The sequence below is a fragment of the Ictidomys tridecemlineatus genome, chromosome 6 (assembly GCF_052094955.1).
Source record: "Ictidomys tridecemlineatus isolate mIctTri1 chromosome 6, mIctTri1.hap1, whole genome shotgun sequence".
Classification (NCBI taxonomy): Eukaryota; Metazoa; Chordata; class Mammalia; order Rodentia; family Sciuridae; genus Ictidomys; species Ictidomys tridecemlineatus.
In genome coordinates, this window is record NC_135482.1 from 39,906,253 (window position 1) to 39,922,806 (window position 16,554).

General features: G+C 33.6%; 2 protein-coding genes across 7 annotated transcripts in view; both read left to right on the top strand.

Annotated features, from left to right (window-relative positions):
* Nucleotides 1–10,241, top strand: part of Osbpl8 (oxysterol binding protein like 8) — a 159,830-nt gene extending 149,589 nt beyond the window's left edge. For all 5 annotated transcript variants that reach the window (XM_005330437.5, XM_013360826.4, XM_021729918.3 and 2 more), the window contains 3 exons: nucleotides 1,852–1,957; nucleotides 4,171–4,273; nucleotides 6,061–10,241. In XM_005330437.5, coding sequence (XP_005330494.2) covers nucleotides 1,852–1,957; nucleotides 4,171–4,273; nucleotides 6,061–6,196 — 345 coding nt within the window. In that variant the 3' untranslated portion in view covers nucleotides 6,197–10,241. The remainder of the gene's footprint in view (nucleotides 1–1,851; nucleotides 1,958–4,170; nucleotides 4,274–6,060) is intronic.
* Nucleotides 10,242–11,612: 1,371 nt separating this feature from the next.
* Bbs10 (Bardet-Biedl syndrome 10) lies at nucleotides 11,613–16,055 on the top strand. 2 transcript variants are annotated; one of them, XM_005330436.5, is made up of 2 exons: nucleotides 11,613–12,424; nucleotides 12,726–16,055. In XM_005330436.5, exons 1-2 carry the CDS (start codon nucleotides 12,240–12,242, stop codon nucleotides 14,710–14,712), a joined length of 2,172 nt encoding a protein of 723 aa, XP_005330493.2. In that variant the 5' UTR covers nucleotides 11,613–12,239; the 3' UTR covers nucleotides 14,713–16,055. The 2 variants fall into 2 exon arrangements, with proteins under 2 accessions (XP_005330493.2, XP_040136228.2); XM_040280294.2 differs by having other exon boundaries at nucleotides 12,221–12,359.
* The last annotated feature ends 499 nt before the right edge of the window (nucleotides 16,056–16,554 follow it).

Genomic DNA, 16,554 nt, shown 5'->3' on the forward strand with positions numbered 1-16,554 from the left:
CATTAAGACCAGTGGAATAGAATAGAAGTCACAGAGACAAACCCACACAAATATAATTACCTCATTCTAACACAATATCTGATCTTAAATTATACTATAGACGATAGTAACACAAACAGCAGGCATTAAGACCAGTGGAATAGAATAGAAGTCACAGAGACAAACCCACACAAATATAATTACCTCATTCTAACAAAGGTGCCAAAAATATACATTAGAGAAAAAAAACAGCCCTTTAACAAGTGGTGCTAGGAAAACTGGAAATCCAAATGTAGCAGTGTGAAATTTAACCCCTATCTCTCACCCTGCACAAAACTCAAAGTGGATCAAAGACATAGGATTTAGACCAGAATCCCTGCACCTACTAGAAGAAAATGTAGGCCCAACACGCCAACATATCAGTTCAGGAACTGACTTCCTTAACAAGACTCCTAAAGCACAAAAAGTAAAATAAAAATCAATAAATAGGATGGTATCAAATTAAAAAAGGCAAAGGAACTAAAAAGACATTTCTTAAAAGAGGAAATACAAATGGTCAACAGATATATGAAAAACATGTTCAACATCTCTAGCAATTAAAGAAATGCAAATTAAAACTACACTGAGATTTCATCTTACTCCAGTCAGAATGGTAGTTATCAAGAATACAAGTACCAATAAGTATTGGTGAGGATGTGGGGAAAAGGGTACACAAATACATTGCCAGTGAGACTGCAAATTGGTATAACCACTCTGAAAGGCAATATGGAGATTCTGTAGAAAAGGAACTACCATTTGACCCAGCTGTCCCTCTCCTTAGAATATATACAAATGATTTAAAATCAGCATACAGTGACACAGTCACATCAATATTTATAGCAGTTCAATTCACAATAGCTAAACTATAAAGCCAACCTAAGTGCCCTTCAACAGATGGCTGGATAAATTAGGGATAATGTTATTAGAATGATGAACAAGTAAGAAGAGAGTTAAAAACTCATGACCACTGGCTTCCTATATTTCTAAGCATATTCATTTCTTGCCTTTCTAAATCTAGTTTCCTCTGTTGCATTTGGGTTTTTTAATTTAGGACTGATACTCAGAATTATAAACCTATTAATATGTCTAAGAGCTGGGGTTGTAACTCAATGTTAGAGTGCTTGCCTGTTTGCCTATCATGCTTGAGGCCCTGGTTCTGATTTCTAGCACTGTAACAGGAAAAATAAAAAGAAAGTAAGAGAGAAAGAGAATCTAAAGTTTTATTAGTCTAAGAAAAATTTTGTCCTGGTCGACAGTTTGATATACTTTCAAATCTTATGCATGCACTTAAATACTTTCATTAAGTTTCAATACACTCTGGAAAATATTAGTATCATTTTTATTACAAAATGCTTTCTTTTCTGTATCACTCAGAAATTATTAAAAGTAGATAATCTAAATTTTATTAAAAATCGAACATTATTCATTGAAAATATTTCTAACAATGGGAATAAAATAAGTATTACTTTAAAACACTATTATTTAATATTCGAGTACAGATACTATTGGTCTAGTTATAGCAGTTGGGGAGCTATAAATTCACTTTTCTTTATGTGTGCTTAAAATATCTCTGAGAGGACATTCAAACTAATTATTGTATATTTTACTTTTTATGTTTGTATCAAATTGTTTCATGTTAAAAGCAAAGAAGATAATTTGATTTCATAAATGAAATAAATTTGTTAAATTTTCATTAGACTCTTTGTTCTTGGTCTTTATTTTGAATGTCATGCCCAAGAACAGTTTTAACAGTTTTTTAACAGTTATTCAGCAATGGTCTTTACTTACAAATTACAGTGAAAACTCTCATAATGGCATAATTTTTTTTTTTAGGTTAGTGTCCCAAAAATGAAACATAAGCCAACCAGACAACAGAAGAAAGTAGCAAAAGGGTATTCCTCCCCAGAGCCTGATATCCAAGATTCATCTGGTAGTGAAGGTAAAACTATTTATTGCATACTATTCACTATGAGTATATAATTTAAAAATATATATATACTATTATACAATGTTGATATACGAAAATAGTTTTTCAAATTAACTCAGGAAGGGCTGGGGTTGTAGCTCAGCGGTAGAGCTCTTGCCTAGCACGTGCAGGGCCCTGGGTTTGATCCTCAGCACCACATAAAAATAAATAAATAAAAATAAAAGCATTGTGTCCAACTACAACTAAAAAACAAATATTAAAAAAATAACCTTATAGTCTTAAAAAAAAAAACAAATTAACTCAGGAAGATAATGTAAGAGTTTTGGTAGATGCAGGATAGGGTCTAAAAGCTATTCTAGATCATAGCTAAGTTACATGAAGAGGCCACAAGGCAAAGGCATGGGAAATGTAAAAAGGGAAGTCATATGAATAAGAACCACACTATAATGGTAGCTCCTAGGCCTTGTTAGCTTCTTAAAAATTATTGATAGTTTCCTAAATTGGATTCAGAAAGCATTGTTTTTGAGCTTTAAGCTCAATTCTATGCTTCAAAAAACTTTCTCATTCCTTGAGTAAGTTAGTGTTTAAAAAGTAACATACAAGTAAAAACACAGCTCTGTAAAAAGTTATAAACTGTGAGATTAAATTGTCTGATTTTTTTTTCCAATCAGACAATGTGTAAATTGTCTTCAACAACATAAAGATACAATTAAGAAAGGATCAAGGTAATACCCTAGATATTATGGTAAAATTAAACTTTAAGCAATAATCTCTCATGAATTTACACTAAGCTGAAGAACTTATTTTTACCAACAGAAATAACACTAGAGGTAAATAACAATACATATCAGGAAATTGGATGGTAAGTGAGAGTATCTAAAGGAGCTTAATTCAATTGAGGGAAGGTTCTTCAAAAACCCTGATGAACTATTAGGGTTTCTAATGGATTATAGCAAACTAAACTTGGAACATGGAATAGGAGCAACATACTGAAATTATAGAGGAATAAAATGAAAAAAGTTATATAAGCAGGAGTCATGGTACCACTGTGCTAAGTAAAAGGTACTATTAGTTATAGTGTTTGTTATTCATAGTTAATAAGAAACTGAGGCACAGACAGGTTAACCTGCTCAAAGTCATTATCTACCCTAAAAGTGGCGGGGGGGCATTTGGAGAGGTATTTGCAGACGTTTGGCTTCTTTTTTTTTTTTTTTTTTACTTTTTGGCACTGAGGATTGAACCCAGGGGAAGTTTACCACCAAGATACATCCCCACTCCTTTCTTTAAATTTTGAGACAGGGTCTCCTTAAGTTGCTGAGGGCCTCACTAAATTGCTGAGGTTAGCCTTGAACTTGCAATGCTCCTTCCTCGTCTCTGAAGTCATTGGGATTACAGTCGTGCTCCACCACACCCAGCTATTTAGACTTCTTAATGGGCTCTCTTATCCACATTATATTACCTATAATATGTTAGCTGGCATTTATTGAATAAACACACGTTGCAAAAACCATGTGAAGTTTAGGTCTTATTATTGCTATGTGAAAAATGAGAAAGCTGAGACATAGAGGTTAAGATCTTTACAAAAATGGAAAGGAAGGAATGGGTATAAGAAGGAATTGGAAATGACCAAATACAGCTTGCTGATTGGCAACAGATATGTGTAGAAGAGGTATCAAAACTGACTAAAGAGGTTAAAGTTTGGGTAACTAGGACAATGAAGATAACATTAACAATAAAATATTGGAAAGGGCCTCAAAAAGCTGACTTTTTCAGATGTAGGCAAATGGGTAAGGGAAACAAGAGTAATACCTTCCCAAAATTAATACACATGAATGAATTGTTTTTGCCAGTTTTTTATTTAAATATTTTTTGAGTTGTCGATGGACTTTTATATGTGGTGCTGAGAATCAAACACAGTGCCTCACACATGCTAGGCAAGTGCCCTACCACTGAGCCACAACCCCAGCCCTATTTTTGCCAGTTTTAATGAGTTAAAAAATAAAACTGATGCTATTGAAAAATTTGATTTGTGGTTACTTTAAATTTGGTTGTTGTACTCTAATAAAATGATGTGCTTGAGACTTCAAAATGCAGAATATTAGTTTTATTATGCTCATGTCTAAACTACAAAACTAATGCCTAGGAAAATGTTTATTACGTCAGAATCATTAAGTTTAACTATAGATTGTACTTATGATTACAACTTCATTCTAAATGTCTTTTAGCTCAATCTGTAAAACCAAGTACACGAAGAAAGAAAGGGATAGAACTGGGAGACATTCAAAGTTCCATCGAATCTATAAAACAAACACAGGAAGAAATTAAAAGGTAATATATGGACAGTGGCTGGTCATTTGAGTCCACAAGAATAAAGAACTCTATTACATAGGAAATCAGATGCAAACTATATTTTTATAACTTTGCTAAGCTAGAATAGAACTTTGGGCTCTAATTACCTGGTGTCTGAACCTATGAAATTCTTTTATCATTAAATACTGAAAAGGGGACCCTCTTTTCCCCCCACTCTGTGAATATAAAATTGGAATCACTTCATTTTACTACTGTAGCATGCTAGATTGTTTCTGAGAAAGTTATCAAAGGCTTTCTTCTCTAGTCTCCTTTGTGCATGGCTAATATTTAATTGGAATGCACCACTTGTTACAAGATAGAAATACTTACGTGGTAAACAGTCACTGCCCTGAGATCTTTTGAGTGTTCCTCTTGTAGTTGCAGACTCCTCCTCTACGTTCTACCCTATGATCCAGTAAGGCTAACATGCATTCATGCTATATCAGTTTTTAAAATGTTTAATATTAATTATCTCATCTATGTTTGTGCATTCAGAACTCTGTGCTAGATGCACGCTCTGGATAAAAAACATTTTCTCTGTTCTTGGAGATCTTATGGCTTGTGTTTAGTTAGCATTTTCATCTACAGCTCACCCTCTGCACTTAACCCATGCTCTAGTTCTACAAAGCTGCTCACATCTCCCAGAATGTACTGTGCTTTCTCATCTTTGGACCTTTGCCCCCACTGAGTCCTCATCTGAGATTGCTCTTCTTCCCACCTTGCTCATCAAGAAAATCTCTTTTTATCCTTCAGAATTAAATTCAAATAACACCCTTTTTGTGCCCTTTCTAATCACTCACCCTGCCCTGTAGAGTTAATAAATCCCTTAGCTCAGCTTGTATAGCTCCCTCTACATATTCTTTTGAGCATCTAAGTGCATGATCTATGAGCTCCTTTAGAGCAAGGAGCATATCTTAATGCATCTTGAGTATTAACTCTTATATGAAATGTTAACATTTCCTAATTTAATTATATTTGTAAATTAATTAGCCTATTTGTTCTGCCTCCTTTTTTGCTTTTTTTTAAAAATCTTTTTTAGCTATATATGGAAACAATATCTTTAATTTTATTTATTTTTATGTGGTGCTGAGGATCCAACTGAGTGCCTTACATGTACTAGTCAAGTACTCTACCACAGGGCTACAACTCCTACTCCCCATCCTTTCATTCTTTACACTGGTAAAACACTTGGATAGCAGAAGTCCAGTAAACAAAATGTGTTTCACTAATTGGGTGTTTTTATCCAGAAGCATTTAAGGTGGTATGAGGATATTGTGAACACATTTCATGACTAAATTAACATTTTGTTTTGTTAGCATACAAAAAGCATATAAAGAGTTCTTTATTTGGGAAGTATTATGAAATCTGGTGTATTATTTTTTTCTGTGGAATTTAGTAATTTTTTCCTGCCCTTACCTCCGTTTCCCTAAAATAAAGATTAAAAAAAAACCTTAGTGAGACAACTGTTAGCAAAATTTTTGTTTTAAAATCACTATCAAAACAGAGAAGGTGATTATGTTTCCATATCATCAAAACTTGACAGGTTTAATGTATCATTAGGTTATGTGTTTGGTACAATGTGGAATTTAGATTTAGACAGAGTCTAATAAAGGCTTCACATAGCATCATCAAGTCCTTGTTCTGTAGTAATTAATTACTTTAGATCATGTAATTAAATGTTTTGTCATTGTATAATACCAAACTTGAGTTTTGTGCTGACATTTCTGGAAAATCCTTATAAAATTTATTGTTGCTTCTTTTTGTAGAAATATTATGGCTCTTCGAAATCATTTAGTTTCAAGCACACCTGCCGCGGATTATTTTCTGCAACAAAAAGAATACTTCATCATCATTTTCCTCCTGATTTTGCTTCAAGTCATAATAAACTTCATGTTTAAGTAGAAGTTCTCTACAGTTGAATCAGTGAACTAGAAAGATCAAATTTGGCCTGGGACCAGTGTTCAAGTTGCTTTGGTCTTTAATTAAACATCACAATATTTCTAAGACAAAAAATCTAGGAGAAAAATGTAGAGGTGTCTACCTTTCGTATCTTTTATCCTTAACCTGAAACAAGAGCTATCCTGTTTGGTTATTATAGTGAGCTATATGTTAAGTGCCAGGACATTTCTAGCTTTTGTGAGAATGTGTCTACATGTGAGTATATTAAATCACATGTATACATAGCTGTCTCTTATGTACTCTTACCTGACAGTAGTCTTTGTGTTCTATAGTATGTTTTGAGATATAATGTTAACATTGTTCATAACAAAAATGTTATCAAGCTTAAAAATGTATGTATAGTAATCTATTTTATTCATTAAACAGGCACAAAATTTTATCAAGTAATTAGACTGGGGAATGATGGAATAATAGACATAAGTAATTCAGTACACAATACTGTTAAAATTATTTCCAAAGTACCCAGTTCAATTATCTCCTTACAAACAGCAAGAAAAAAAGTATGAATGGTCAAAATTAACATATTGAAAGAGACAGGTGGCAAATTTTTTAAGTTTACACAATATTTTTTAATCCCTAGAATTTAATATTTGTAGATACAAGTATATAGTACTTGTGTGTATATCAATATAAAAAAACTGGTATAAAACTACTATTAATTGTAATACCATAACCTTGCACACTTGCTGAAAAAGTGTGATCAAAATTTATTGCTTTTCTTTTTATGTTTTAAGTCACCTGGTCCATAACATAGGACCAGGCAAATACTAGATACAAATACTAGACATGTTCATAGGGCATATGAAATGCTGATAATTCATGTTTTTTCTCTAGCTTTCATTTAGAACCTAGTGTGTTCAGTGAATAAATAGAATAGAAAAAATTAGAATTTTTATTTTATTTCAAAAGCCAAAAAGAAAGACAAAGGAAGGCCTGTTGTGGTGGCCTTTAATGTGTACATTAAAATTGGTTTCCTTAAAATGTGCAATAAGTTGAGCATCTAAGAATACCAATTTCTAAGTTTAATTGTTTATTATTACCCTCACACCCCTGTTCTTAGTAATTTCATTCTGTGGCAAAACCATAGTTCATTAAGATTCCTCCTTGTTCAGGCTCAGGCAGATTTTTTTTTAAGTTTCTTTGCATATTTCTTCAGTTCAATATTTTGACTTTGTGTGTTCACATAAATATTTATAGTCCTCAAAAACAATTTTTTCAAAGGCAGTTCAGTTTAGGAACTTGTTGTCCTAAAATATATCTTAGAATCCTAAAAGTATAGAGTTTTAAATGGTTATTAAAATGAAAATAAAGATCAAAACGAACAACTATTTGGTTACAAATAAGACATGAAAGACACTAGTAAAATTACAATTTTTGTTATGCATAAATATAAAGTCAAGGGATGATTGCTAAATTACAGAAATTAAAAATAATAAAATCTACTTTTTTTCCCCTAATCAATAAAACCAGGTATCTTAAGTATTAGGTTTCTGCAAAGAGCTATTTTCCATGTAATGTTGGTAAAACAATGTTGTATTCTGTATGTACTCATGAAAATATTTTTAAATTGATAACATCATAAATAAGATGCACCTGTATCCAGTATTTTCATGACTATAAGAACAAGTGGATTTGGGTTATATTTCATATTTGTTGATATTTTTATATTCATATTCTATTACCAATATTATGCTCAACTGCCTATTCATCAACATGTAACATTTTGTAAATATTGTACAATTCGATTTTTTAAGGTTTAAATTAGTATTAATTTATATTATATATAATTGATTGGCTGATCATGAAAGTCATTTCATCATTTAAACCTGAAAACTTAAAAATTGTTGTTGGTGACCTGCCTTAGGGTCTTATCCACTTGCATGTTATTTTCATTTGGTCTAAATATTGTTTTATTTGTATATCTTCTAAGACTGGAAAGGTAACTATTTTATTTTTTTAATTTCTCTTTAGGGCAGATATTGTGAGTTCATACCCAAGGAGTCAAAAATTAAAGAACAGGGTTATTCATGACTGTTTCTTATATACTAAAAGCATATATCTAATCTAATTGTCCTGTTATGCTTTTAGTTCTGTGAGTTCCTTTCTATGAACTGAACACAAAACTCAGGAATTGGTGGCTTAATTTTAGATCAGTACTTATACTAGACTTAGTATGTGAATTCTTTAAACTCCATAATTTACTCTGTATTTAGCCATAATATGTAATTGACTTTGAATGTTCTTACCTAAGAGTACTCTTTCTTCACACATGAATTCATGGATTTAGTTTGCAATTGTCTGAGAGGCTCATGATGATTTCCAGGATATATGACTTTATAACCAGTTTTATTATCAAAAATTTTCTCAAATGAAATTTAGATAAGTAATAATTATTGACATACACATTTTTAGTTGTTAAATGTACTATATCTTCAGCTATCTACCATTTAGTGACATGTTGTTGGGTAGGAAAAGACACAAAACAGGGCATGTGAAATGTTGTTACAGTAGATATTTTACTTATATTTCATATCAGCACTTTTTTTGTATCACTTATAAAGGTACAGTGTAATCTTTGTTACAGCTCAGTTGACAACTGCATTCCATTGAAAAGTTGGCCTTGTAAAATACAATCCTCATTTAATATTCATGCTTTTGTGCCTTTAAGAAAATATTTTTTGTCATTTTTGTGTTACAGAACTATTATATGATTCAAAGTGTTTATAGGCTTACTTGTCATAAAAGGGTCATTTTCTGTCATTTTATTTCCTTTTTATATAGGTGAAGTATATTTAAACAGTAATGCTGTACTTTTATAAGGGTTTGTCTACTTAACTATTTCAAAATATTCTTATTCTCAGACATCACTGAAGTAGACTTGTCAGATTATTCTGAGTAGAAAACAGTGCCTTTTTGATGGAATTCACACTGTTGGGTATCAACTTGTGCCATATACACAGAATTTTGTGGAAGGCAGTTTTAACTTTTTGAAGAATATCTTAGTCTAAATTTAAGAAAATGTATAAAATTCCATTTTTTCCAATGCTTATCATATCTAATGGGCAATGAAGTTTTGTTCTTTTGTTGAAATACAGTGATGACACTACTGATGAGCCATACATGAGACACAGATTGTTTTGAATTATGTTAAATATATAGAAATAAAATATTAGCATTGATGTCAGTTTTTCCAATTTGAACTAATGGGAGAATTCCCACAAAAATCAGTGAGTTTACAATTCAACATCTGTTGTATTTGACTAAGTGTAAGAGATTCTTTAAATTGTATAACCTGCCACTATTATGTAATTTGTCTTCATTTTATTCTACCTATTGTCTGAGTTTAACATATTTAATTTACTTTTTGTTACTCTTAACATACTATTTTGTTACAGTTTTTAACTGAAGGTGGACTGTTAAAATTGTATAGGACCAGTGTCTTATTAATGTGATTAACATATTTAGAAAAGCCACAAGAAACCCATGACAAAAATGAATGTGAATATGCTTTCTAAAATATTTGGGAAAATTTCTTTCTGCATTTATCATGAAAAATTATTTTAGTATTACAATATTGAAATTCTTCATTTAAAGAAAAATGCCATGAAACATTTGAACTGATAGGCCACAAAATTTAGGGTTTTTTCCACTTTTTAGCATGGTAAATGTACATTTAAGTTAAAAATCCTGTTTTATGGCCATTTATAAATTTAAGCACTACCACTGGTCAGTTTTGTATGATAGAATAACAGTATGTTATCTGCAGTGTAAGTATAGCACACTGTCAAATTCTTTTCCTTAAGGTGCATAGTAAATGTACAGATAGTCTTAGGCTACCGTTTTGTAATGTATTACATTTCTAATCTATTATTCCTAACCTGTTATACATGTTTGCTGAGAGAAAAGAATTGAATTTTTCTAATGATCTGTAAAATTATGCTAACTTCTACAAGTAGGTATTCTAAATAAAATTTTTAAAAAGAGCAAACTGGTCAAATGACTTTTAATATGTAGTGAATAAATTTGTCCTAATTTATTTTGTGGAAGTAGTTGCAGGAGATGGGGAAAGGATTGAACAGGGAATGAATGAAGGATTCAATTAAGATTGAATCCCTAATATATGCTTTTTTTGGTACTTTATACTCCTCCTTTTTCAATCCTCTTAACAACCCTACGTGGAAGTTAGCCAGATTTTATACAGAAGACTCAAGAATTAAGTTAAATGACTCTAAAAACTACACAATAAATTGAGTGATAGCATATTCTTACTGTAAGGAAAAAAATCACAAGCTTGTATCAATGTCTATAGTGTAAACTTAAATAGGACTCTGGTTTTAATACTTGTTTGAAATAGTCCACTATTTGAAACTATATTGAGTAATATTACCAACTCCTTTTTGATGACTAGAACCAGGAAGAGACAAAAAATGAATTTTACTATTTAATATATATATAATTGTAGATGGACACAATACCTTTGGTTTTTTTGTTGTTGTTTGTTTTTTGTTTTGTTTTTTGAGAGAGAATTTTTAAATATTTTTTAGTTTTCGGTGGACACAACATCTTTATTTTATTTGTATGTGGTGCTGAGGATCGAACCCAGCGGGACGTGACAGGCAAGCAGCTACCGCTTAAGCCACATCTCCAGCCCCCTTTGTTTTTATGTGGTGCTGAGGATCAAACCCAGTGCCTCCCAAGTGCAGGCTTGCTCTCTACTGCTGAGCCACGACCCCAGCCTTGAATCTTACTATTATAACAGTAATTTTCTCAAATCATCTACTAGTCCATAATGAATCAATAATGACTTCCTCTCTGATTTTTTTTGCCGTTTCTCCCACTCCTCTCCCCATTCTCTCCTATTTTAGGATCCAATTGCTCTTGCTGTCTTGGTCTATATTAACTGTGGGGTTAGGATGCATAGTTTTCCATTCTGTGCGCAGGATCAAAGGGAGAGGGAAACAACTCCATATTCAACGAAACATCTACAAGATTATTTTCCTCATAGTATTGACGTTTTGAATCTAATAGTGTTGTGCTATTATGCTAATTGTATTTTCTGTGTCTTTCAAACCCTTTCTTGTGGGAATACTGGGCCAGAAAAAGTGGTGATCCCACATGGGAATTTGTGGGTATACTGTATGAGCACTTACTCTACGCTAGGAACTATGCAAAGTGCTTTCTAAACATTCTCCACCTCCGTAAAACCTTATTTTTCTTTTTTGTCTCTCCATTTTATGACGGGAAAAGCAAGGATTCAAGATGTTACTTGCTGAATGTCACAACTGAGTAAATGACAGAGCAAACCCAGATCTGAACCCAAACAAATCCCTGTTAATATCTAAAACAGTACACTGTTCTGCCTTTGGATTGTATCCAAAAGGCCAATGTGTGTTGAAACGATGTAATAAATCTGAGTCCATCACTTCTGGAAAAAAAAAAAAAGAAAAAAGGTTAAATTGTAGTTAGTGGCTGGTTTTGTGCCTGACACGAAATGTGGAAAGCCCCGGGGAAGACATAAAAGGTAAAACTCTTGGCCCAAACCAGGCCCTCCCTATCTGTCCTGCATGCCGAAGCAGGCTTCGCAATGGGAAGCAGAGCAAATAATGCATATGGACAGAATATGCGTGAATAACAGGCACAGGTTTTGCCAGGGCACAGGCAGTTTATGGCGGGAGAGTGCGAGAGAATCAAAGGAGTTGAACTTGCAGCGCCTGTTCTCTCCGTCACTCAGCCCTTTTGACGAGTACATTTCGGAAGGAAGGTTTCCGGTGACCCAACTACGTAGGAAGGCAAAACTTTCCGCCTAGCGAGACGAACTGCAGCCCATTCGCTCACCCCAGAAGCCCACCTGCCGCGGCTTCCGACTCGAGCGCCTGGTTTCCTGTTTTCTTCCCGCCTTTTCCGTTTCCGGCCGCGCCTCAAGCTCTTTGGTCCGACCCGCTGTTCCTCCTGCTGGCCAAGGAAAGCCCTTCAGATCCTAAGTTCCATGGCTGCGGCGGGGTCTGTGAAGGTGGCGTTACAGGTGGTGGAGGTGCTGGAAACCATCGTGAGCCGCTGCGTAGGGCCCGAGGGCCGGCAGGTTTTGTGTACGAAGCCCACCGGCGAGGTAATGCTCAGCCGGGATGGAGGCCGCCTCCTGGGGGCGCTGCACATAGAGCATCCCATAGCCAGGTATGGGCGTCCCGCCCTCCTGCCCAAAGTTAGGCCCTCCACAGGGTCTCCTTGACTCATGTCCCATCCTAAGGCTGTGTACCTAGAAAAATGAACTCGATTGAGACCAGCGTATGCTCGGGGTTTGGGCGCTGCCCAGAGGAGTGTTTGTCAACTTCCAAGAATCTGGAGTTGGGAGTAGAACAAAATAACTTTTAATCAGGGACAGTATTCTTTTGTCTATAACAATGAAAACAACTTACAACTTGATTCCAAAGCCAGTTTTCTGAAAATCTGATTTTCCTTCTTTTTATTTGTGCAGGATTGTATTGAGATGTGTCTCCAGTCATCTCAAAAAAACAGGAGATGGTGCTAAAACATTCATTATCTTTCTTTGCCATTTACTCAGAGGACTTCATGCAATCTCAGAAAAAGAGAAGAATTCTTTGATTTCTGACAATTTTCAGACCCATGAAAGACATTGGAAAAATTGTTGTCAGTGGAAATGTATTTCCCAAGCTCTGCTAATGTTTCAGACACAAATATTAGACTGTATTATGGACCAATACTTAAGTAGACACTTTCTTTCCATCTTTTCTTCATCTGCTAAAGAGAGAACGTTGTGTAGGAGCTCTTTAGAATTATTGTTAGAAGCGTATTTTTGTGGAAGAGTGGGAAGAAATAACCACAGATTTATTTCACAGTTGATGTGTGACTACTTTTTCAAGTGTATGACTTGTACAAGTGAGACTGAAGTATTCGAGTTAGTGGATGACTGTTTTATAGAGCTGAACGTTGGGGTCACTGGCCTTCCTGTTTCAGATTCTAGGATCATAGATGGGCTTTTGCTTCACAGAGATTTTTCTATTTACTGCCCAGTAGATGGTGACATAAGAATGGTGATAGTAACAGAAATCATTCAGCCTCTTTTTTCAACTTCTGGATCAGAATTTATTCTAAGTTCAGAAGCACAATTTCAGACATCTCAGTTTTGGATTATGGAAAGGACAAAAGCAATAATGAAACATTTGCATAGTCAGAATGTAAAATTGCTCCTATCTAGTGTGAAGCAACCAGATTTAGTTATATATTATGCAGGCCTGAGTGGCATATCAGTGGTGGAGTGTTTATCATCAGAAGAAGTTTCTCTTATCCAAAGGATCATTGGTATCTCTCCATTTGTATTACCAGAGGCCTCTTCATGGTATGAAATTTCTAACACTGCTTTGGTGAAATTTTGTAAACCTTTTATTCTTAGATCCAAAAGGTATGTTCATCTTGGCTTGATTAGCACATGTACATTTATACCACACTGTATAGTTCTTTGTGGACCAGTGCAGGGTTTGGTTGAACAACACGAGAGTGCTTTACATGGAGCATTCAAAATGCTTCGGCAGTTATTTAAAGACCTTGATCTAAATTATGTAATACAAGCCAGTGACCAAAATGACACATCAAGTCCTCTTATTCACAAATATAGTAGAGAAAGTAGTCAGTTACCTGAAATTAGTAATCACTCCATACAAAGGCCATATCAAGATATAGTTGTAAAGAATGGAGATGAATTGGAAAAAACTCAGGCATATTTAAAAGTATATTCAAATTTGGTAATTTCAAGTAGAGGATTAGAAACACATATTCCATGTTCAACACTAAAACTGACACCAACAAATACTTTCCAAATAGATGATACACTAAAGTGTTTGTCTCCAGAAAAAAACAGAATAATTGATGACTATGAACTTGAACTATTAGTTGATAATAATTTAACTGGTAATCCTACAACTGAAAACACTAGAATAGAAATTTCTTATGAAAATTTACAAGTTACAAAAATTGATAGAACAGGGAGCAAGTTACCAGTGAGATATAAGTCATTGGATTTGTGTACTTCCCAGAGTTACCATTCCTCATCTGTGCCAGCAGGTAGTGTTTTGCCAGTGGGTGGTAATTTTGAGATTTTGTTACATTACTATCTTCTCAACTATGCCAAAACATGCCAGCCATCAGAAGAGGCCATGGTTAGTACATTAATTGCTAATGCACTGTTAGGCATTCCAAAAATCCTTTTTAAGGCTAAGAAAGTAAATTACAGCTTCCCACAAATGTATTTGAGAACTCTCCATGCACTGCAAACCAATCAACTCATGGTAAGCAGTCAGGAGGGTTTGGAATCAGTAATTGGTAAATACCAGTTGCTAACTTCCGTTCTTCAGTGTTTGACAAAAATATTAACCATTGATCTGGTGATCAATATCAAGAGGCAACCTCAGAAAATTTATGATCAAGATTCAGAAGATGAACTTTAATATTGGACTTTTTTGTTAATCAACTTTTAATCCAGCTCAAGGCGTAAAGTAAAGCAGGCATGTAACTACTCATTCTCATTCAGTTCACTCTATTAGGAAAACAGAATAACTTCATAAGTTTTTTTTAAAGAATATACTAAAGTCATCAGACCATTCAGATGCAAATATTAAATTACTTTGTGGAACTAAACTAAGGCAGAAATGGAGTTCCAGCTAAATGTGTCTCTTTCCCCTTACATTTCTCTGTATCTCAGCTCTGTATTATTCTTTTTAAAGGAGTGTATTTCTTTAGAGTTTTCACTTCTGAATTTTTCTCTATTCTCTTTCCCCTTCCTATATTTGTTTCATAGAATCAATTTCAAATTTAGAAGGGATCTTCAAATGCTACCTTACTTTAATTTTTTGTAAACAACATGTAAATGTTATTTACTGCAATTAAAATAATTTTATGTACTCATAATTTGTAAAGCAGTAAGTAAAAGTCACAGTTGTCCTTTTAAAAGGATACAAATAAAATTAGGTTTAATTTCATGTGCCACTTGATTAATTTCTATTTTATTTGGAGAAACTTGGGTTTTCACCACTCATGCACCTTTGAACATGTTACCAGGAATAGAATCATGCAGTGAAAATGTGATTTTCTTTATGTAATTAAAAATTACATCTAGAGATGTAGCTCAGTGGTAAAGCCCTTGTCTGCCATGGGTGAGGCCCTAGACTTAATCCCCATCACCACAAAAAAAAATTAATACCAAAAAGATATGAAATCCATACTGTGGTTTTCTTCTGCCTCTTAAGAACTTGGGTTTTCTTGTATTTGCTGTATACATGGAGTAAGTAGTAACAAATAATTCTATAGTTATTCCTAATTCAAATATACAAATCCTTAATTTTATTGTAAAAGCTTTTGAATAAAAACAGTACTATGAAGTAGCTGTGTATACATACAGTATCCTTTTACTAGTTCTTTGTGACACCCAAAAGACAGTGCTTTGTTTATTCTGAGTATTCAGAAGTACTTGTGAAATAGAACAGTGTTAATTTGTTCCCCTAAGTACATGTTTCTGGTGTATTTATTCAGAAAATTCTTACTAAGTGCTTACTATATGCCAAATGCTATGCTAACTACTGAATGAACTGTGCCATCATGTAGTTTTCATCAAAGGTTAATGGATAATGTGACACTATTTTGGGGGGATTAATTGTAGGAAAAATGAAGAGAAGACTTTATAATTGAGTAAGGGGTGACTAATAATATATTTAAAAACCATAGCATCCCACCATGTGGTATTTGTAATCTTTCAAATCTTTCATATTAAATATAGTTGTGTTTTTCAAAGGTTTATGCTATGTGATTTGTTTCATTTCTGTGATTATGGAGAGAATAATCTATTTCTTATATTGTGTTTGTAGATGAATGAATCTGTTAAAACTGCTGCATGATTTTTTTCATGCATATTTTTAAATTGCCTGTTAGGTCATTTTGCTTTGTTTTATTGTTTTAAATACTCTTAAGTCATTGAAGGCATTCAAAGACTGTTCCAGACATGCCCAGTGCTTTACATATGGTAGATATTTAATAGTTATAAATTCAAATAGCTTAGGAGCCCTTTGGTAAGCTGTAACTGGCTCTTCATATGATTGGTATCTGGTCTAATATTTTGCACATAGTAACTATCCAGTAAATGTCTGTTAAGGAGGACCTATTTATTAGATGAATTCATCAATTTATTGGATGAATAATATTATGTTTATAAACTTCCATGGGCAAAAGGGAGAGAAACAGAAAACGTTGGTGAGATCTACTATGCCGCAGTCTGGCTGGGCAAAATAACAGGGTGT

What these genes read in the sequence shown, in the direction of transcription:
- Bbs10 (XM_005330436.5), top strand. Translation starts at nt 12,240, where the DNA reads ATGGCTGCGGCGGGGTCTGTGAAGGTGGCGTTACAGGTGGTGGAGGTG. An exon ending in ATAGAGCATCCCATAGCCAG is followed by an intron (nt 12,425 to 12,725) that starts GTATGGGCGTCC and finishes TTATTTGTGCAG; the next exon opens with GATTGTATTGAGATGTGTCT.